General features: G+C 49.5%; 1 protein-coding gene across 1 annotated transcript in view; it reads right to left on the minus strand.

Annotated features, from left to right (window-relative positions):
- The window catches only part of PLXNA2 (plexin A2), a 142,420-nt gene that overhangs the window by 80,192 nt on the left and 38,989 nt on the right, over positions 1 to 23,239 (minus strand). The window contains exon 3 of the mRNA XM_005143191.4: positions 19,069 to 19,203. Coding sequence (XP_005143248.2) covers positions 19,069 to 19,203 — 135 coding nt within the window. The remainder of the gene's footprint in view (positions 1 to 19,068; positions 19,204 to 23,239) is intronic.

Below are 23,239 nucleotides of genomic sequence, written 5' to 3' on the forward strand. Positions count from 1 at the left end.
GGATGGATGACCTTTCCAATACTGTACCTGTATAAATCTTATTTAATGAAATCATTAAAGAAAAAAAAAGGAATAAATGAAGGTTAAATCATTCCCTGCAGCAGATTTACATTGAAAACAAAGTCTGTTCAGCCTGCGGTTGGTTTACACAACAGGCCTTTAACATTCCTTTCCTAACTACTAGGGTGACTCCTGACCAGCTAACCACAGGATGAGTGATAGGAGCACACGAAGCCAAAGGCAACTTGCCAAGACAGAGGCAAAAGAAACAGCCCTAGCCTGGGGTTTACTTTAAACACACAATTAGGGGTTTTGCTGGGTCACAAGTCACAACACGGTGGTTTTCACCCATCAAACCTCCCCACAACATTCCCCTCCTTTGGGACATGACTTCATTTTCGGTGCCACCAGCGAGTCAGCGCTTTAAACACCCACTTCCCCTCCCTTTGCACACCGCAGAGCAAACCCCACTGCCTGTGGCTTGGAAGTGCCCCTGGGAAACTGGGAAAACTAATCCAGGGCCTCCCGTTATCTGAAATAAAAAAGCTGGAATGGATTTTGTAGCCAGAGAAGGTTGGGCAAAGAGTTCAGCTTTCATCTTTACCTGCTTTTCCTTGGGCTGCTGTTTTGCTGTATGTGAGAAGGGGAATCAGAATGCAGCACGGGGGCTATGGCATTGCTTTTCTGAAAGGCAGAGGTGATCCAAGCTCAGAGCTTATCCATAAACCTCAGAATTGCTGCATTAATGCTCCCAGCGCTGCAATGCTAAGTCACTTGTCCCCAGAAGCCGTATCAGCTCCTGCTGTAAACAGTTACTTTGACATTAGCTTTGCACTGTTCGGATCCAGCACCTCAAAACGGTGGCATTTGGGGCAAATAATGCCATGAAACTATTTCTGCTTCATCAGAGCCTGAGGAACTTCCGCATAGATTTCCATAAATATCCCCAGCATCAGTACAGCACCAGACCCAACAGACTGCGAGGGGGATCCTGCAGCCTGCTGCTGAGTCTACCTACAGGTTGGCTCAGGGAAAGCTATAGGGCAGAAAGGGCTCTGAACCCACAGGATAAACGGGCTAGTATAACAGTTGGTAGCCTTCAGATTCTAGTGAGGCTGCAGATAAGGGGGAAATCCCTCCCAGCTATCAAAAGGGACAACTCATTGCCCCAGGAGGCTGGAAGTAGATGGCACTGAACAGACTTGCAGGGATCAGTTCATTAAGGCTAACTTGGGGGTGCCAAAAGTCCCAGTGAGGATGCACAAGAAGAATCACAGCATCAACCAGGTTGGAAAAGCCCTTTCAGCTCATCCAGTCCAACCATTCCCAACCCTGCCAAGGCCATCACTAACCCATGGCACTGAGGTCCTCGTCTCCACGGTGTGTGAACACTTGCAGGGCCGGTGACTCCAGCACTGCCCTGGGCAGCCTGTTCCAATACCTGAGCACCCTGTGGGGCAGGAACTGTTCCTAACACCCACCAGAAGGACAAGTGGCTGTGTGACCTGCTTTCTGTCTCCTGCTCTAGCAGGGTGTGGGGCACAGGGAGCCACCACAGTGGTTCTTACATGAAAAAGATGAGTCTACCAATGCTTCTAGCATTATGTTTTTCAGCTGCAAACCTCTCATAGGAGGTGAATCCCCACATGGATAAGGTGGAAAAAGATCCTGCCTCCCATCAGCTGCCTTCCTGCTGGAAGCCTGCACCAGAGCTGCTGCTCCAAGGGCATTTCTCTGCAGGGTAGCTGGCAAGGGACAGGGTTAATAGGCCCACTCCATGTGTGACCTCTCCCTGTGAGCTTCTAATTACCAAGCTCAAGGAAAAGGGGCAGCCAGCAAGCAGCCAGATCCCATCACTCGAGCCAGCCCTTGCTGATGTGATCGATCACAGCCCACCGGCAATGGGAAAGGCTTCACCACCAGGTAGAGGCTGGTGTTTCTGGGAAAGGCAGCTTCTCCCATCCTACCTGCACATGGAGTGAGCTAATCACAGCCAAAGCCACCCTGGGAAAAACAGGAGCATCAGCAGGTCCCTTCCTCCAAAAAGGAGAGCAGCTTGGGGGGCCCATGAATAAATAATGCTGCTAATGAAAAGATGCCTGCGTGGTGGAGGAGGCAGAGCAATGACTCTATTTCTGATGCACCGGCAGGCTGACAATTGGCAAATGAACCTCTGCAGTTATGTGTTTCCCCTCTTTATTCTTTCCTCATAAAACTGGCAGGAACAGGGGTAGGGAAGGGATGCTGGCGGCAGCTGTGTTCAGTATGAAAAATGAGCAGCATATGTATGGGAGGCAGCTGGAGCCCAGCGATGGACCTCACCACTCGCTCCCTGCCACACTGGTTATTTCCCTCTCTGCAGAGGGGCCCTGTGCTTAACCCTTGCCTTGCTCCATTGCTGCATGTACCATGATGGAGTAAATCAAAACCAGGGACCTGAGCTGCACCTGATGGTCACCAGCACATTGTGTCCTGAATGGCAGCGTGTTGCCTACATTTCTGGCATGCCCAGGGGCTTTAAGAGAAGTCGTAGCCCTTCTGGAATGGGCAGCATGTGTACACACAAAACAATAGAGCACAGCTGCTCCCAGAAGCAGATGAAACATTATCCTCAGTTTAAGGATGAGAGCAGCGGAATGGGGCACAGCATGAGGGCTGCAGCCTTGGCTTGAGAACTGTGGCCATTCCCTGGCTGCCTCAAGGAAGCTGCTGCTCTTCCTACAAAGCCTGTTAAGATGACGGTCTCCACACATCACCTTCTAGCAGCACGGACAAACTGCAGCAACTTGCCCCAGGATGCTCGGGGACCAATGTCCTGATGCCACCTCCTTCTGCCCACCATGGAGGCAGAGCCGGAGCTCCCTCTGCCCTCCAGCATCTCTCCATCCCTTGGCCACCTGCCACCCCGGCACGCACAGGGACATGGAGGCCACGTTCTGTTTACCCTCCCTGCTCAGAAGGAAGCCCTGGGCTGCACGGGGGACGTGTCTCACCACCCACCTTGAAAGGGGCTTCACGTGGCCAACTGGCCGCGGCACAGCAGGGTGGGCAGTGCCACATCTGCCCGCTGTGAACAGACCCGCGGGCTGTGCTCTGCCACAACGAGGGCTTTGTTCCCGGCCCTGGCACGTCCCAGGGTGTCAATGACACTGAAAAGCTTTGACTGGTCCTTTCTGTTTGTTTTCTTGGCACACGCGAGGAGCGTTTCAATGGCCCAACCTCGGCTCTGCCCCCTGCACCTCGCGTGTGACTGACATGGTTATTCAACAGCAGCTCTGCCCAGGGAATGGGCTGAGCAGAAAAAGAGTTTCCAGCTCCTATGGTGCCCACCCACCTCTCTGCCTGCTTTCAGAGAGCATTCACATGGTTTGGGTTGGAAGGGACCTTAAAGCTCCTCCAGCTCCAACCCCTGCCATGGGCAGGGCCCCCTTCCACTGGAGCAGCTGCTCCAAGCCCCTGTGTCCAACCTGGCCTTGAGCACTGCCAGGGATGGGGCAGCCACAGCTTCTCTGGGCACCCTGTGCCAGCGCCTCAGCACCCTCCCAGGGAACAGCTTCTGCCTCAGAGCTCAGCTCAGTCTCCCCTCAGGCAGGTTCAAGCCATTCCCCTTGGCCTGGCCCTGCAGTGAGCTTTGGGGCAGTGCTGGGGGAGATTCATTCAGTGAAGCCATCCCAGACCCTGCACACAAGCAACCCTCAGGTTCCCATCGTCTGAATCATTTCAAGGTTCTTCAAATAGTTTAAATACTACATAAACCTAGGAGGAAACTCACAGGCATGACTGGTTTGTGTGATTTTATAGAGCCTTGAAAACCCAAAGCATTTGAATGCCCCAAGTAGCTTTAAAGGTCACAGAGTCGTATCATTACTGCTTTCACAGCCTGACCATGGACCTGCTACTCGTGTGCTCCAAGAACACTGCCATAATCTCCACGGCTTTTTAGTAAGTATTGCTCTCTAACTACATTACACTGTCCTTGCCAGTCAATTTTCTGCTACTCCATCACTTTCCCATTTGTATATCATTACATACGGCTGTCAAAAATAATTTAGGAACCTGACCACCAGTGTGAGAAATGAACCCTCCTAAGTATATCCCAAACTCTCTAATTCCAAAAGAAAAAGAGCCTTAAGCCCTTTCCCCAAAGGAGAAAACCACTGTCCCGTGGCAGCTGTAGCACACCAGCCCCGCTATCACACACAAGGCAGGATGGTGAGGGGGTGGTCACCAGAAAGAACATCTTAGGAAACTACACAGCAAAGCTTCAGGGGCTACATCAAAGTTGCCAGAACATGAGGTTTATTCCATGATTCTATGGTTCTAAGGTGTCATCTTTGCTCACAGCACAGCAAGTACCAACTGCTCACCCTCCACCCAGAGCACCATGGACCAGGATGGGCTGGAGTTCAAGATACTGTCTGCATTGAAGCCTTAAGACAGTACATGTGGTTTATTCCAATTTCCTACTCTGAACAATGCATTTTAGTTCTCCCATAGGGATGAGCACATAGAAGGTGGCAGACACCCTTCTGGGCTGACCCTGCTCCTGGTAACCTTGGACATCTTGCCCTATGATAAGGTGCCAGACTTGCTTTCTTAAATGAAGAGAGAAGAAGAGCAAATTTAGACAAACAGGAGCATCACTGCTCCTCTGTCCAGATTCCCAGGCTGTGAAAGGACATGGGATGGCTGGGCCCTGGGGCTGCAGGCAGGGAGAAGGCAGAGGCCTCAGGGATGCACCTCTGCCCATATACACACCCAGCAGAGGACAGGGGCATGAGAGCACAGGCAGGGTGAGTCTGCAAAGCAAACCCCATGTGGCAAGGAGGTGGTGAAGTGATGGCACAGAGCGAGGTTCAGCTCAAGCCCTGTTGGCTGCTGTGATCATAGAATCATAGTATGGTTTGGGTTGGAAAGGACCTCAGGATCATCCAGGTCTAACCCCCTGCCACGAGCAGGGACACCACCCACTAAACCATGTCACCCAAGATTCTGTCCAACCTGGCCTTGAACACCATGAGGGATGGATGTTGCCATCTTCTGCGCACATCGAAATGACAAAGACATCAAGCCCTCAAAGTCTAATTGAAGAAAAACTGAAAATACAAAGTGGTACAAAATATTATTTTCTAAATGAGATACATTCAGTTCCACAACATGAGGCTGTAAAGCATTAAAAAAGATTATAGTTAGAGTAGGAAAAAGGTATTCAAACCTTCAGAGACTTCATTATAGGCAGAGGACGCCCTCTATTCTTTGGGACAGACAGGAGATAAAGGGAATGCAAAACAATGCAAATCTTTCCAGCAGCCTGTGCTGTCCCAGAAGGGCCTGGATGCTGCTGCACTATGAGATTTCCATCTCAGCTGTTGCAGACAGTTCCTACTGAGGGCTCTATGTGTCCCACCTCCACAGTGAACATCCCAGTTTGTTCTCAAACACAGGAAGTTTGTTTCACTAAAGCACATAGCCACTAAATGCTGATGGCCTGAAACACTCCACCAACTTGTTGGGCAGCCCTTGTGCCCATGGCAAGGGAGTCCTCCAGCACTTCCCTTTGTGCTGCCCCAATGCCAGAGGTGTTGTGCTCTGCTCTGGACTGTCCCCATCCATTGCTGGGCACCAGCTCCCAGCCCTGCAGGCTTTGCTCCCTGCAGCAAAACCTAAGAGATGCTTGGATGACACAGAGCAAACCCTGGGTAAGGTCTAGAAACAGGGGAAAAAGCTCCCCTGTGTCTATATGCATTAGGCAAGGTGGGTGAGCAAGAACAGATGAAAAAGCAGAGAGCAGAGCAATAAACACTCCTGCTTCAGTGTCTGCAGTGAGATGCTGCAGTGGGAAGGGAAGGCACAGTACAAGGATGGGCTTGAACATGGGGAATTAGAGATCTATAAAGGTGCATGGGCAGCAGCAGGCCCTGCATGTCAGGGTCTCCAAATCACCCCCCTGGCCTCCAGAGGAGCAGCATGCCCTGGAGCTGAAAGCAGAGTCTGTGTTATGAGATGTCCACCTCACCTTTGCATTCACAAACCCAGTAACACAGCAGATGCACTCAAAACTCCAGCAAACACCACAAGGGCCATAAAGCAGGGGAGGACAAAACCAATCGTATTTCACCCAGCAGGAGCTGGTAAACCCATGCTTAGAGCAACAAAGTCACAGCCAAACAAACATGACCCCAAGTGGGATCTATGGCTCTGGCAGGCACATTCTCAGCCTACACAAACAGGGAAAGATGAGATGCATTTATCTCAGATACTTCGTTTCAACAGCTTTCCTTAACAGCTCTGGCCCCTTGAATTACTACATACTGCCAAGCGAGCTGCAGAGTGGGTTCGCAGTGGGGGAGCCAAACCTATTTACATGTCTGCTCCCCGTTTCCATAGGAGGATTAGAGACCAGGTGAGAGTTCTTTGAAGAGAACATAATTGCCATTGAAATCATTTAGGTGCAGAAGCAACAAATTGCTGACCCGCAGCTGATCTCAAACAACAGCGACAGCATCTCCACTCCACCAATAAATACACACTCGCAATGGGGGAGAGGGGAGAAAACAGCCTACACATAACCCAAGATGGATTTATTCCAGCCTTTGCTATAAGGCTGAAAGCTGCGAAGCCAAATCCCTCTCTCCCAGGGTTTCATTAGCTGAGAATGGCTTTCTAACGAGATTTACACAATCTAGCCTGAAGCCTACACATTTTGCTCTGCACCCAAAGACAATAACAACAGGGAGCTAAGGAGATGCCTTCTTTTTCTCTGGTCACCCATAATTCAAGACCGTTACACTGCTGCCATCAATGTGATTACACAGAGCACAAAAGTAAAATAAAAACCTGCCCTTCTATAGCATTAAGCCTCCAATTTCAACTGACCCAAGCCAGGAAAATTTATAGTTATGTCCATTAGGAAAGGATAGGAAATTGCCAGCTGGGATCTAAGTGACATTCTCACCTCTCCTTTCAGCACCCAGCTGGGGTGAGCATCCCCACTCCTGTGCAGTAATGCAGCCCCTTCCCTGCACAGGGGGGTGTTTCAGGGGGTCTCTCTGCAGATGGGACTGTGGTCCCAAGTTCTCCTGCCCCCCTGTAGGGAGAGGGAGAGCCCTAAACCAGCCATCCCCTTCCACACTTTGATGGATCAAGGTCCTTCATTGGATGGGATATAGTTTTCCGCATCCTCTGCTGCAGCAGTTCCACACCTATACAAAGCCTAAACCCAGACCCCTTAATAACATGCTGCTGCCTTACAGGGATGCTCCTCCTACAAGTTCAACACTCCCTTCAGCATCCTGCTTGGATGAGACAACAGAGAATGAGCTGGGTCAGAATCACAGAACGGTTTGGGTTCGAAAGGACCTTAAGACCATCAAGTTCCAACCCCTGCCACCTCCCACAAAACCAAGGCCACCAGCCTGGACCACACTCACTGAAAGCAAATCCTAAAATGGAAAACCCAGCCTGTCTTTGCCTAACAACTGGAGTTTGCACACTCCTCTCTGCAGTCACAGAGCTGCTTCTGGCACAGCTTCTTCACTAATGCTGTTCTAGTGTGGTCAGCTCTTTTGGGATGGAAGGACTTTAAGCAGATTCCTTCTGTGGGCAGGACTGTCAGCTCACTCACACAAAGGCTCAGCCACACAAGGAAGAGTTATTTTTCAACACTCATCCTCCCCTCTGATTCCTCCCCAAATAAACGAAAATACTTATCATCATGTTCTTATGGAGATATTAATAGCACCCAAGACACTGACAGTTGCCTGCCTGCCTGTGAGTCACTTCTTCAAGGGATGGAAAATGCCTGCAACAACTGTGGCTTGTTAGGAGACAATGAAAATATCATTCATGAACCATGATGCTAAATACATCCTTCCTATGGCAGATCAGATGGAAGATGCTCACGTGTTTAGTGCATCCCCAGTGCAGCTGGGTCTAACAGGGGGAGACTCCACTCACAGCTGCAAACACTGGAAAGAGAACCAGTCTGGTTTGGGTTGAAGGCACATAAACCCTTGGATTGGAAGGGACCTTAAAGCTCACCCAGCTCCAACCCCCTGCCATGGGCTGGGACACCTGCTACTAGAGCAGGTTGCTCCAAACCCCATCCAACCTGGCCTTGACATTTTGATTCCCATCATGCCAGCTGCTAAGAGCCCCTCTTAGCAGGGTCTTGTGTGTGGGCCCCTGTACTACTCAAATCCCCTTATTTACATACTGGGATTCCTAACAGGTCTTTTTATTCAGTTATCTGAAAGCATCTCTGGTGTCTTGACAACCTAATTCAGTCTCCTCTAGGTCTTTCAATACCACGAGTGGGAGAGCAGCAGGCACCTTCCCACCCATGCAATGCAAGTGACTCCGAGCTCTGAGCACTCAACTCAATTTCTATTTGAAAGGAAACATGAATACTAATTAAACAACCATAAGGGCATGGAGCAGATAAATATGTGTTGCAAGGAAAACTGGAGAGACACACTCTGAAGTGGAGCCAGGGAGGGGAGGAGGCAACGTGTCATTGGTTTTCATGGCATGACTTCAGAATAGTGCTTATCACTTAAAATACTCCTATCACCATCAGAACCCAGTGTTACACAAACACACTGGACTTCCTCTACTGCCCTAAAACCTTCTTCTTCCTCCACTGACTTGAGTAATATACATTTGAAACCCTGTTTTGCTCCATAAGGCTGAGTAAATCAGTACTGCACATGCCAGCTTCCAGCACACTCCAAAATGCCCGTGCCAACTCCTTTGCAACTGAGCAGCCCTCTGGGCTGTACTCAGCAGACTGGAAGGGGAACATCATCTGAAGCACAATGTTTTCCTGCCACCTCTTGGGTTAAAATAACCTCAAGTTTTCTCTAACAAGGAAATGGGAGCAGTCACAGTGGGAAGATTGGGTTAGAGCAGCCCTGCCTCTCTCTTCAGCCCCTGCAAACTCAGCAGAAACCTGGTTGAGCCCCTGCTCACAAAATACTCTGCTCCACTTTGCCTGCACAGCCAAGGAGCAGCAGAAATCCACGATGCTAATGGGTACATACTTGGGAAGGACAGAGCTATGGAGATGCTCTCTATGACACGGGCATTTCAACACGGAAATGGCAAAATCCCACCTGGGCTTCAGTTTTTGCCATCAGAAGCAGCATTTTGTCCTTGTTCAATGAGATTTTGGGGAACAAAAAATTCCCAGTCTGGGAAGAATAAAACCCTGGAACCTGTTAATATTCCCAGGCAGCAACAATGCTCACAGAATCTCATTTCAGACTCAAAGGCTGCAACAACAGATCACCCTATTGCTCAGTCAAGCCTGGAAGGATGCTGCTGGCTGTGGCCACTTCTAGCTGCTTTGCTGGGAGGGGAACATGCTTCCCAAGCTTCTGAGGACTCAGCTGCTGCCTCCACCTCAAGGAGCATCCCCCCCCCCCCACATTGCAACAGGAGCTTTGGGATTTACTGATGATGGTTAAATGCTTTCAAAGTGATGTTGTGCACTGAAATCCCATTTATCATAGAATCATGGAATGGTTTGGGTTGAAGGGACCTCAAAGCTCCTCCAGCTCCAACCCCTGCCACTGGAGCAGCTGCTCCAAGCCCCTGTGTCCAACCTGGCCTTGAGCACTGCCAGGGATGGGGCAGCCACAGCTTCTCTGGGCACCCTGTGCCAGCGCCTCAGCACCCTCCCAGGGAACAGCTTGTGCCTAAGAGCTCAGCTCAGTCTCCCCTCGGGCAGGTTCAAGCCATTCCCCTTGGCCTGTCCCTACATCCCTTGTAAAAGGTTTATGAAGGGTTATTCTTTTACAGGCACACTTCTGTGGCTGGTCCCTGTGAGCAGCTGCAGCTGGGGAGGTGCTGCTTACATTGAAGAAGCCTTTAGAAACTATTTGTCCCTGTAAACCCTGACCAGTGCCTTCTCTTCCTACATTCACTCCAGTGTGATGATGGAGAACCAAACCGAACAATGATGAAATGAAGCATGGTCCTTCCTTCTGGGACTACGGATTTGGGAGGTTTCAGTTCAATCTCTTCCTCTGCCATAAATTTCCTGTGTGACTTAGGATAGGTCACGTAGCATTTCTACGCTTCAGTTTCTCATCTAAAAAGTGATATTGGTGCTCCATCTCACAGGGCTTTGGGGAGGATAAATCTGTTAGCTGATAGCAAACCCTTCATAGCCTGGTGGTGTTTGCTGCAAAGAAGCCAGGGAAAATGAGGCAGCTGTGATAACTGAGCAGGCAGGTAAACGCATAGGAAAGAGTGAAAACAACCATCTCCTGGTGCAAGGAGCACTTTCTAGGCTTCATTACAACAAAAATGATTCCTTTCTCACTCACAGAGAAACCTTCAGGACCTCCCCTGTTGTTTTCCTCCCCAGCTCTGTGCTCCTTAGGGGCTGGCTCCTGGCACACTTGGCAGGGGATGGTCCTGGGCACAGGCAGGGCTGGCACAGAGCCCCCAGCCCCGCAGTGCAGGGGGAGGCTGCAGTGTTTAGTCTGCTGGGCACATTCCTGTGTGCTGCTAAAACAAATACAGGATTATTAATGGAGCTCCTTTTCCTCACTCGCATCAGGAATGCCAGAGCTCACAAGTCGCTCCTGAGGACGGCAAAGGGATGGGGATGGAGGACCCTGATGATGGAGGGGTGTGAACAACTGTGGCCAGGACCTGCCTGGGTTTGGTGCTCAGGATTTTCATCTTGGATGCTGAATCACTCTCCAGAAATGTCTCAGGCTTCCCAGGGAATCCCTTGGGATTCCTCCATATCCACAGCCTGGCATGCTCTAGAACATGAAGATTTAACAGGGAAGTGGCATGCCAGGGAAGGAGGAGGGAGAACAAGAGCAAACCCCACACGGTTGTTTTCCTGCTTTGCAACCAGCCTTAACTGGAACCATTACAGCCAGTTCTCCCGGGGCCCATCCATCATTTCCAACCAATCTGGAATATGCAGGAACATTCCCTGAACATTTCTGAACTTTTCAAATAGTTTGGTGGGAATTTGGTTTGAAACCTCAATAGTTGTTTGCATTAAAGCTGTGTCAGTGGCTCTGGCCTAAGGGTCCCAAGAGCTTTCAGAGGTTTGGACTGGGACTTAGATTACATATTTTAGCCCTGCTCCTTTCCAAATGATCACAGGAATCTCTGCAGTTGTATTTCCTCAACTTGAATGAAACACAACCAAAAATACACTGAGAGCCTCTGATTTTACAGGACTTTTCAGGACCTTGAAGGGGAAAACAGAACTTGGCAAAGGATGCTCAGAGGTTAAAACTCAGGGTGGACCTGAACTCTCTGAAATCCTTCTGCCCCTTTGAGCCACAGAGTTCAGACTGATGCTGATGCTGAGGTTTGGGGAAGAGCCAGGAGCCAAGCGTAGAGTGAAGGCTGCTGAAGGGGTTCCCCACTGCTCCCAGTCCCACTCACAGCCACCAGAAACAGTGCCACGTTGTCCTTGCCTTCCAGACCTCAGCCTATGCCCAAGGACATTGCTGCATGAGACAACCTGCCTTCCTTCCCTGCAGAGCCCTCAGGTCTGAGCTCACCAAGAGAGGATTCAGCAGGGCAAGTGCCTGCACATCATCTGCACCTTCCTTCCTGCAAACTGTATCATAATAAAGCACTACTCCATACCGTATCCCTTTTTCCATTTCACCCTTCACTGGATCATTTTATGCATCTATTCCCATTGCTAATTCAAACTAATTAAAGTATAAAATAGAATCATTTGTGCAATTGCAGAGCTCCCCTCACCATATTGTGAGTTATGTTCCTTTTCCGTTAGCGCCCAGTGCGAACAATTCCCCTCCTCACCGGCTCAATAGCCGCCAACCTCATTTGCTGAGAAGACAAATACTGCAGCAGCCTGAGAAAGGGGGGAAGAAAGTAAGTTTAAAAGCTGCAGTGGAGACAGGAACCTGAGGTTTGCTTTGGGATTTCATCGGATCATGGAGTAGTCAGGGTTGGAAAGGACCTCAATGATCCTCTAGTTGCAAGCTGAGCACTGAGTGGGACAGTTCAGATTTCTCCCCCAAGTACCATTCTCTCTTGGGAATACAAACACCCAGTGCACAGGGTGATGAGCTGTGTGTGTGCACGTGCACAGAAGGGAAATTCTGGGAATGTTTCAGGACTGTGGTTGCTTGCCTAAAAATTAAACAATAGGTTTAATAGGAAGCGGAGGAATTGGAAAGGGAAGCAAATGCTGAAGCAAACACATGGGAACCCTGCAGCTGAAACTGGCAGGGGGAAAAAAACCTAATACAAAGAAAAAGCAAAGCAAAACAAAGCAACCCTGGCAAGCACTTGGAAGGAAAAAACCCCATGTGAGCAATGTCTGAAACATAACTCATTTAGCAAAATGAGTCACTGTCCCCAGTGTTGGGTTTTAACATCACCACTTCTTCCAGGACAGTTTACTTTGCAAGCATTCAGCACCTCAAGGCCTCCTGCACTGAACTCCACACCTTTGAGTTCTGAGTCTGTACGTAAATCACAGCAAGGGCTGCAGGAAGGTGCTAGAACCAGCCTGGACCCTGACCCACCAGCCCCAGCACTGCCACAGCTCTGCCTGCATGCTGGGGTGTGTTTGGTCATCCCATGTTTATGAACATATCCTTCTTTTGGGGAGATATTGTTAATGATCTCAGACAGGTTTTTAGCCAAATTTCTCCATTATTCTTAACTGACCATAGGAGGAAAGTAGACAAAACGTGAATCAACTCATAAATGTTAGGAGATTGCAGCATGAGCAGGGGGTGATGGAAGAGGACAGCATAAACCCATAGCCCTTCCTCCAGGCCAGCAGCTCCTTCTGCAGCAAGGACCCTACTGCTCCAGGGGGATTCTCTCACCATCCTACTCTCCCTCATTCATCCCACTGTTCTGCTCCCTCTTTGCCCCAGTTTATGGCTATTTCACACCTCTCTGGCAGTGGTTGTGGAGGAAAACAAGTGGGATAAGTGTGTTTGGACACCCCAATGTGCTGGAGCAGCAGGAGGTCCCAGCCAGGCTGTGAACACTGGGGGTCAAGCCATGCATGGGGTGATGAGCTCTCCTGACCCACACGGGTGCTGGTACAGGATGACACAGTGGAATAGCTCACAGGAAGGAGAATTAGCTGAGCTATTGTCCCTGTCCCAGTGGTTCAGGCTTTGCTAACATTATATCCAGCTAACTGGCTGTTCAACTAGCAGATAACGTAGGTAATAAATTAATCAGTTCATTTTTTCCCTCCTGATGACTCCAGACCCTTTTCTCCGCATCTCTTGCATTTTTTATTGTGTTTTCTCAGTTCTTTCCAGGACACCACCAGTATTTACAGCCTCACTACTCCAGAACTGATGGACTTCCTTGCTTTTCTCAGCCCTCACCCCAATTTCAGCCTCTTCTAAATCATCTGGGCAGTTCCCGCCTGCATCCCTCTCAATCAGTCCAAAGCAAAGCAGTTTTCACACGACTTAAACATCTCAGGGTTACAGGACATAGAGACACACAACAAATTATCCTCAGGGGCTCCTGCAGATCTGCAGCTCCTGACACAGGGGCATTTGCAAAGCAAATATTTCACAGCTAACAGAGCAAATGAAAAGACAGCTTCTTTACCTAAAGCCACAATGATGTATATGGGAGAGTGAGGGGGAACTACATACGGAGATGAAAAGCAACAGGTCTGAGTGTGCTCCAGCAGCGCTGCCTCTGCCCTTCATGCAACATACTGGTAGCCAGGTCGATCATAGCAGGGTTTGGATTGGAAGGGACCTTACAGTTCATGCAGTTCCAAGCCCCTGCCATGGGCAGAGACACCTTCCACTAGAGCAGCTGCTCCAAGCCCCACAGTAATGATGCTAGAGCACTGGTCCTCACTGGCGAAAAGACGAGGCGAGGGTAAAGCAGCTCCAAGCATATTATACAGCCACTTCCATCTCTTCAATCTAAATAACCTCCACCCTCCTACTGCTCTTCTTACCACAGTGTGAGAGGAATCTTTAGGGACCAGCATTCATCTTCACTGCCTCCTACCAGGTGCAGCTTTGCTCATACCACTCTGCATAAAGATCTATGAACTACATCAACCAGGTATGAAAATATCCCATGTGCCATGAGAAATCCCTCAGGTGCTCTAGTGGGTGCTTGCTTAAAACTAACAAAAAGCCTGCACCCTCTAAACCCTCCTTGCATCCCTCTAAAGCAATAGTGCCTGCAATGGGCATGGAGGGGATCACCATCACACATGGCTTAGCACCATGGATGCAAGCAGACTGACCATGGAGCATTTGTTACTCACTCGAGGTGCAAATGATCCTCAGTACATCTCAAGCTACAGAGGTCTATGGCCTCCTAAGGCTGTGCTAATTGATGTTATGTGCATTTCACTGGGTGATTATGTGTCATTATGCCTAGCAGGGGAATGGTGAGGTTCCCAGTTACAGAGCAGGATGCTGCTGTTACATACTGTATAAAACCAAAATGAAATCATTCCCCTGTGGCAGAATAAACCATGAAGTAACTATGGGTGAGCTGAGAGCAGCAACATTTGGAGGCAATGAAATGCACAGGGACTTTAGAAGCTGCTTATGGAGGGTGAACGTTGCATTTGCAACATGCTGCCCGGGTATCTCGTTAGGAAGGTGCTGCTTCACCCATCAGGGAGCAGACCCGCAGCGCACGACCTCAGCCCTTCATCAAATACTGTACGTGATTAGCACAACCAAGTGGGGGGTGATTAGCTGAAAGGTGCTGGAAAATCAAGGTGGAAAAATATGTCTTAGTATGGTGTGTCTGCAAGAGGCAGTGAGAGGAGGGGAGTGCCTGCTCCGGTGCCTGGCTCCTCTGCACCTACCTGCACCCTGAGCCCATCGCTGCCTCCGGTACTCACAGTCTGTGGGTGAGAGACACCCTTGCATCAGACAGCTCTGCAGTTGGGAAGGGAAGAGACCTCTGGAGAGGGGCTTTGGAGAAGGCCCCACAAAGACAGGACAAGGGGGAATGGCTTTAACCTGCCAGAGGGGAGACTGAGCTGAGCTCTTAGGCAGAAGCTGTTCCCTGTGAGGGTGCTGAGGCGCTGGCACAGGGTGCCCAGAGAAGCTGTGGCTGCCCCATCCCTGGCAGTGCTCAAGGCCAGGTTGGACACAGGGGCTTGGAGCAAGCTGGTCCCTGCCCATGGCAGAGAGCAGGAACTGAGGAGCTTTAAGCTCCCTTCCAACCCAAACCAGTCTGCGATTCTATGATTCTCTTGGGCCATGTTTCTCATCACTTGCACAGGATTCCTTCTAACAAGCCCTCCTACAAGTATTTTAATCACACTGGTTTAAATCTCATGCACAGAGCCCTTGATTAGGTGGTGAAATCTTCTGGAGACGGCAATCCCTGCCCTGCCATGTGTTTGATGGAGCCTCCGCTCGCTCCCACATTAAAAATAACAGAATTTGTTCTTCTGTCAAGAGCTGCAAAAATCTTTGGCCCCAATTCTGCTGATGCCAAGATGATGAGGAGGAGATTATATAAATCTCTGTGCTGAAGTATGCCCACCACCTCTCACAGGGTTAGCTCGCGACGGCTGAAGGTGTACGTGGGAGCAAAGTCAAACCTGCTGCATGCAAAACCAGCACGGCAACAGCTTGAACTTGCACAGGGAGCAGACACAGTGCCTGGAAAGGGGTTGTAGCTTTGGCAGCGTAAAACTGCTCTCATCCTACAAGGCTGATTTAATTGAAATGCACTGAGCTTTCATACATTAAAAACGCTGCCACCTCCCTGACACACAGACAATTAATGCTTCAGGACTGAATTATAAAGCCACTTTTTCGCCTCGCAGTCTTCCTCTCTGAAAGCAAGACATTAGAGAAGGTTTTCTGCATGGGGCGGTTGGTGTGTGCTCCGTGATATGTGCAGCATTAGAATGGGATGAGTTTTAGTCTGGGAGGGTGGGGGTTGGTGTCAGCAGGATATTTGTCACTGGTTTTGCACCCAATGTAGCTCAGCTAAGGCAACACACCTCCATCTCGGCTGCATCCAAGGTGCTATCCAAGCCTTGCTCAGCTTGTGGGCAGAAACAGCATTGGTTTGGTAGAGCAATGCTGAGGAATGAATTTCTGCTTCAAAGAGGGTCAGAATCATAAAACCATAGAAGCACACAATTGGGTTTGGGTTGGAAAGGACCTTAAAGCTCCTCCAGCTCCAACCCCTGCCACAGGCAGGGACCCCTTCCACTGGAGCAGCTGCTCCAAGCCCCTGTGTCCAACCTGGCCTTGAGCACTGCCAGGGATGGGGCAGCCACAGCTTCTCTGGGCACCCTGTGCCAGCGCCTCAGCACCCTCACAGGTGCCGAAGAGCTCATCTCAGTCTCCCCTCTGTCAGTTTTAAGTCATTTATCCTTGACCTATTGCTGGGAGAATCGTTCCTCTTTTGCTCTAAGAGCTATCTGAAACCAGGTGCAGCAGGAAGAGCTTGTAAAGCTCCTAATAAGCCTCTTAAATCATGTGGTTAAAGAACTCAGAATAAGTGGCTGGAAGCAAAGTTTCTTTATCCTCCTCTCCCCCAGACTGGGCTGTGCAACTGTTGCTTCTGTGCTTTGTGGGAGTGAAATCAAATGTCAGATATTCTGCTTTGGAAGAAGTTGGCAATGAAACATGAAAGGCTCATGGAGAGCTCAAAAGGACTGCGGATAAACTGGAGCGAGGCACAGACAGGGCTGGGATGGGAGCCAGGGGAAGGGGGGGAAGGACTCGCCTACAACCACAACTCCAGATTTTAGGATGAAGCGACTCCTTTCCTAAGTGCATTTCAGCATAAAGCTGATCCTGGCTGCTGCTAGCACAGAAGGAAGATGGGCTTCAGACCAAAACGTTGCTTCTACTCTTTGTGGGAAGCATCCACACATCCCAGTTTATTCAGCATAATCAGCACAGAGAATTGCATCTCATTGTGGGTCTGTACCTAACACCAAAAGACCTGCTCCCCATCAGCATTGGGAGCAATTCCTCAGCTGAATCCCACCATAGAAACACCTCAATGTTCAGCACAGCTGCTCTCTGTGTCATTTTACTGTGGCAGAACTGCATTTTGCTCCAGATTTCAAGGCTTCAGAACGCATTTTTACTGTATATTCCCAGTACTTCTGAAGGGCACTTCCCACCCTTTCCCACCAGCCCTCTGAAGCTGATGGACCTTTCTCCTTCTCTCAGTCCTGACCCCGTTTCAATCATCAGGCTCCTTTATATAGCACTGCAGGGAAAATATATTCTACCCTTCACTTCGCTGAACTATCACATTGCCAGGATTAGGGCAGTGGGGTCACAGGAGCTGATGAAATCCATATGTAATGGCATGCCAGGACTTCTGGACCCAAAGCACGCACCTCTACAAGGGCAAAAGGCAAATCCCATAGCAATTCCCGCAAGGAATGAGGGATGATGTCCCCATGCTCCTGGAGTCTCCCCCAAAGCGAGTGCTTTGCCAGAGCTGTGGCTGGAAATTGAATTAACGTTCCAGGAATATCCTATTATTTGCTAATTCCCTTCCCTTCGCTTTTTGTTTCACAATTAAGCAAATTAGCACTTTGATGAATATGAGGATGCTCACGCCTCATAAAAGAAGAGTTGGAGGCATTCCCACTGGATTTTCCTCCGAATGAAAACAGTTCCTCAACTGTTTGAGATACACAGTGGTGCTTCCCTCCCCGGTGAGAGCAGAAAGAAGTACATGGCTCCTGGAGAAGATGACCACAGCATTAACAGTCTAATTTCACTTCAAAAGTTTGCACAGATCCTCATTATTACCATCTAATCCAAGTCCAAACTGGAATGGGATCCTAATTTGTGGCTGTTTGCAGAAGTGTCTACCACTGAGTTGCTCTAAAAAGCACCAAATGCCTTCTTTAGCCAGAGGGATTCATTCAGTTTAAGTCCTTCAGCAGGTAGAAGACTTTGCACCCATCTAAAGAATTTATTCCCTGGCTTTAAATCTCTTCATAACCAACTTAAGTATTACCCAACCTTTTTGTTTTGCTGCAGGTTATCAAACAGCTTTGCTGGCTTTGGGAGGAGCTATAAGCTCTGTAGTGCAAAGCGAGCTGTTACGGATAGCTGCTTGCTCTCTTATCTCCATCAGCAGATCTTTAAGCACTTCCCACTGACACCTCTCTGTAGCATCCCTCTGGGAGCAGGTGGGAGGGAGGACAGATAGTTGTTTACCAGCAGATGTGGAAAGCTGTTAGTGACCAGAGGGTTAACTCAACACAGAGCAATTTAATAGCAACCTTCAGATGCAACCCTTCTCCTGCCTCCACCACCCACAAGGCACCAGCTCCATTAATCTGAATTACACAGTCGTAATAGCCAGTAAAATGCTCAACACTCAGTGAACCCAGAAGTCTGGTTTAATGGTGGGCACATCATGTGTTCTCTTGTTTCAGAGAAGAACTGAAGGTCCCAGATTATTTACACCATGCTGGCTCCCCAGCAGATGCTTGTGGACCAGTGGCCATTAATTCCCATCATATTCATTTGGGATGCGCTTTTTGGATCCAGGTTGGGCACCATCAGAACCAACAGGGTAATGGGTAGCACAGCACTTACTCAGTGCTAGCATTGCTTGCAGAGCTCATGCCCACACCACACCTGGTCCCACCTCTGTGCACAAGCATCACACACTCACAGCCACTTAAAATACACTGGCAAATACAGAAATAGATAAAGCCATCATAAAGGATGCTCTGATAAAGCAATGCAAACCCACAGCCTGCCAGCCTCGCTGCAGGGAGTGAATCCGTAATGCCTGAGGCTCAGGATCTCGTTATCTAAGACAGGGATGGTTCAGAACCTCAAACCACAGCAGCTCAGCTGTTTCCATCACCTGCAGACAAGAGTACATGGGCACAACTCCCTCCCCTGCACGCTAATGACAATCTCTGGTCAGAGGCAGATAAAACTGAGCTTCTGCTGGTGCTCCATCTACATGCACTGATCACAGCACCACAGGGCTCAACACACAACCTCAGCTTCCTGTGCTCCAACAACACACTCCTTACAGAAGGAAACCTCAAACACGGAGGTATGGAAGCAGACACCTTACCTGTCGCTCTGACATGACATACAGATACTTCTGATCAATGGAGAAGGCCATGTCTCGAAGGACTGGGCTCCCGTCCTTGAAAACGGTCACCATCTCATACTGAATTCCACCATGGGGAGGACCATCTGCTCGGATCTGGAAGAAGCACAAAGAGATTACAGGTGATTTCACAGCAGCCAAATTCTGATGTTACTTTGGAAGGGAGGAGGAAGAGGTAGGAAAAGGCATCTAGTACAAAATCTCAGCATGCAACCTGGAGACACAGCAAAGAGCTGGCAAGCAACGGCTCCTTATCCACTACAGTTGGTGAATTCACAAAGAATAAGACTCAATCTCCATCACCTCTTGCTGCCACAGAAGCCTCCTACAACACCATCTCTGCCTTAAACTTGGGAGATGCTGCTGCTGTCCCATTACTTTCATATTTGCAGGATTCAGCAAGCTGAAACCAGCCCAGCCTGGGCTCCCAGTAGCCATCCACCCAACCAAATGACAACTCCCTGCTCCTGCAGGAAAACCTGCCCAAGCTGTAACAACACCCCTGACAGGAGCGGCTGCTGTTGAGGACATCCCATCTCTTCCAAAAGTTAATGATTTATGGCCTTGGGGGCTGTGCAAAAGGGAAGGGAGGAGGATAAACAAACCATTTACATTGTCTTTCCCACCAGGATTTACATATTTGCATAACCATTTGATTGCAACACGGTGTCTACAGAGCTGCAAACAGTGGCAGCCGTCAGGCATGGAGGTGAGAGCAGACGGGTGAGCCAAGGCTGGGCAACCTGCTCCAGTGGAAGGTGTTCCTGCCCATGGCAGGGGGTTGGAACTGGACGAGCTTTAAGGTCCCTTCAGCCCAAACCATTCTAGGATTCTATGCCATCTGCTGCAGCCTCATGCTGAGCTGTGCTGCTGCATCCCCTTTTGCTGCTTGATTACTCACTACCTGGCTGTGGTACAGAGGAAGAGGCATCAAGAACCAGCTTGGACAAGCCTGAGCCTTCAGAAGAGGCCGAACAGCACAGCAGAGAGGGACATCTATTTTCCTGCTTCATGTGCCGAGGAGGTAAGAAGCAGGTTGTTAAGTATCTTAAGATTTATCTGAGAAATGTGCCATCTCAGCTGGAAATACAAGGACATCTTCACACTCAATAGAGAAGGGAGGCTCCCCTGCACCCTCCTCCGAATAAATCCTCCTCTTGGAAAGAGCCCCGATGCCTCCTGCCATGTAAAGCCATATTGCATACACAAACATGGCCTTTCTGGATTTCTTTTTCTCCTTGCTCTCTGAGTTCTTAGTGACGTACAAGAACATCAGGTGTGAATCTGATTTAACACCCACAGGCAGATGCAGGCTGCCTCTGGCAGGATTAAGCACGCAGCCCAAGCCTGGCTCACGAGCCCTGAACTTTCAGAAGGGAAAATCCCAAAGAAAAAGGCAGAAGGTCAAAGCCTGCTTTAGTTGCACTCTTCACATTAGGGTATTTCAATGCCTTCATGAAACACTGAGAACTAGAGGTAGGCTGACACCAAGATGAGATCAGTGCCTTGCATCACACCACATTGCGATGCAAACCCAAGTGACCCGCACTGCCGCCGGAGCCACTGCTCACGCATGCACCGGTGCCATCTCCATGCCAGCCCATCCAATGGGCATAGGGACAAGCCTGCAAAATCCCCTGGGAATTAGCAGCCAGGACATTGGGCTGTCAGTGACACACAGTTGCTTCCACACAAGGGCCTGATTAATGGGCAAACGGGAATGGAAATACTGCACATGAAGGATCAGCAGCCTTTGTGAGAAACAACTGTTTTTCAGAGTTCCCTTGGGGCACCAGCAGCTCGTTAAATTGAGCTTCTTTCTAGTAATGAGGTCAGACAGGGCTAATAAAGAGAGATACCACTGGACAAGCCTTGTGCAGGCCAATTCCAACTGGGAATTGTGGGTCTGTGCTGGAGACAGCACTATGTCTATGATGCCTCCTCCAGTCTGGAGCTGTGCCTGGTATGGGTGTCCTGGGACACAGCTGGAGCCCTGCACAAGGTGCCTGCACCCTCCTGCCTCCCCCATAGGCAGGGGGAGAAGCCTGGGGTCTCTTACTAAGCCTGTCGACGTGAGATTGCTCCATGCTGCTCAGAGACTGAAGGACAAGAAGAGAGCAGAGCCGGCTGCTCTCCTGTCCCATGGGGGGACCATGGTGTGTGTTGTACCCACATGGGTACCCAGCCCATGGTACACAAGATGCACCCACATACACCAAGATGCTCCACTGCCTCTCTTCCTGAGGGTTTGGTTTCCATGACAACAAATGATGATGTCAGGGAAGAAGGATGATTCCTGTGAATGCGGAAGAAGAAAAAGGATCATCTCCACAGCAGGAAGCTTCTCGTTGATGTTTGGGGAAGAGAAGTAATTCCTCTGTCTAACTTGCAGGTGCCCTACCAGTGCCAACCATCTACTGACCCAGCAGCAGAACTGGGGCACAGTCCCAGCCCTGCAGGAGAAGCACATGGGTGCAATGGAAACCAGAGGTATCCAGGATCAGAGACATGTTCAGCCACCTGAGAGACAGCTGAGACCTGGAGGACAGATCACAGACTCACACATTGAGAAGTCATTTGGGAAGGATCACAGACTGGTTTCTGCTGGAAGGAACCTTAAATCTAACTTAGTTCCAACCCCCCACCACGGGCAGGGACCCCTTCCACTGGAGCAGCTGCTCCAAGCCCCTGTGTCCAACCTGGCCTTGAGCACTGCCAGGGATGGGGCAGCCACAGCTTCTCTGGGCACCCTGTGCCAGCGCCTCAGCACCCTCACAGGGAAGAATACAGCACTTTCCTCAATCACTCTTGATAGATGTTCACAAATATGGCTCAAAAAGTGCCTAATGACAGAACGTGCAGATCCAAACAGCATCCCTGAACAGTGAAACATCCAACATCCCTGCTCCACATGATGGAGCTGATCGCTGCTGAAGTCAAGAGCTGCAGCTTCCCTGCAAAGGCATCATGTAGATTTATGTGTTTAATTCCCCCACAGTACAGACTGCAGTCACCAGCTCTGCATTATCTTAAGAGATTAGCAAAATACCACACTGTGGCACGTCTACATTGCAGTGCAGTACCCATGTATAAGACATTTGAGGATGCAATGTGACAGGAAGCTCCAACACACCTATTATACTAAAGTTTGTCAGGCATTGTGCCCAGCCTATGCCAGAGGTAAGATACGTCTGGATTCCCTTCCAGTTTCCCCCAGCAGACTCCCATTAGAAGGCATTGAATCTCTTTGTAGGAACTTCCCATGATTAAATTACCTGTTTTCATTCTGAGTGTTTCAATGAGTCTGATTCATGATGAAATGACTGCTGCCAGAAGAACATGCATGAAGGGACTGATTCCCCATCCCAGATCCTAGATGCAAGGCCACCCATTAACTCCTCAAGAGCTGCAGCTTCTCCCAGTGTATGCAAGTACATGATGGGAAATGGATACCTAAGCACCTTGCTGAGGGCTGCCTCCCATGGAGGCAATGGATGGGATGGGATCCTGAAATGATGCCCTAGGTCAGGAGGCACAACACGCTGGCTGAGCATGTTTGTACCTAATGGTGGCAAAGCAAAAAGCCCAGTCAAGCCTGGAGCCTCAGGACTCCTCCTTTCATGCTCAGATTTCCAGCCCTTCAGGGTGAATACTATCAAATAACATTGCATTTGTGTAAACCAGAACTCTATCAGCTCTGGGAACACGCACTGGAGCGTTACTGCATCTACTGCCTGAAATAGAAATCAAAGACAACACAGAGCAGCCTTCACTGCCAAGGTCTGCAGATCTGCCACCTTTTTGCCATTGACACTTGCAGCTCTTGGGCATTTCCCATTCAAGCTTCCCATAAAGCTGCAGCATGGATTTCTTGCACTGGAAATAGAGTAGAAAAACTGCTGCTGGCAGCAGGCTTCTGAATGAGGTTGGAGCATGGCATAGTGTAAATAGCCTTCCCCTGCCTCCTGCTGTCCATGGCTCTGTGGGGTCTTTCCTACCTGGACCTGGTAATAGAGGAAGTTTCCACATGCAAGATACTCAGCAATGCTAAAGACAGATTTTCTCTGTGTGCCTCCTCCAAATACTGTTTGCAAGAAGGATTTACTTTTTCTAATCTGGTTCAATTAAACCC

Source organism: Melopsittacus undulatus, chromosome 16 (assembly GCF_012275295.1).
Source record: "Melopsittacus undulatus isolate bMelUnd1 chromosome 16, bMelUnd1.mat.Z, whole genome shotgun sequence".
NCBI classification, from domain to species: Eukaryota; Metazoa; Chordata; class Aves; order Psittaciformes; family Psittaculidae; genus Melopsittacus; species Melopsittacus undulatus.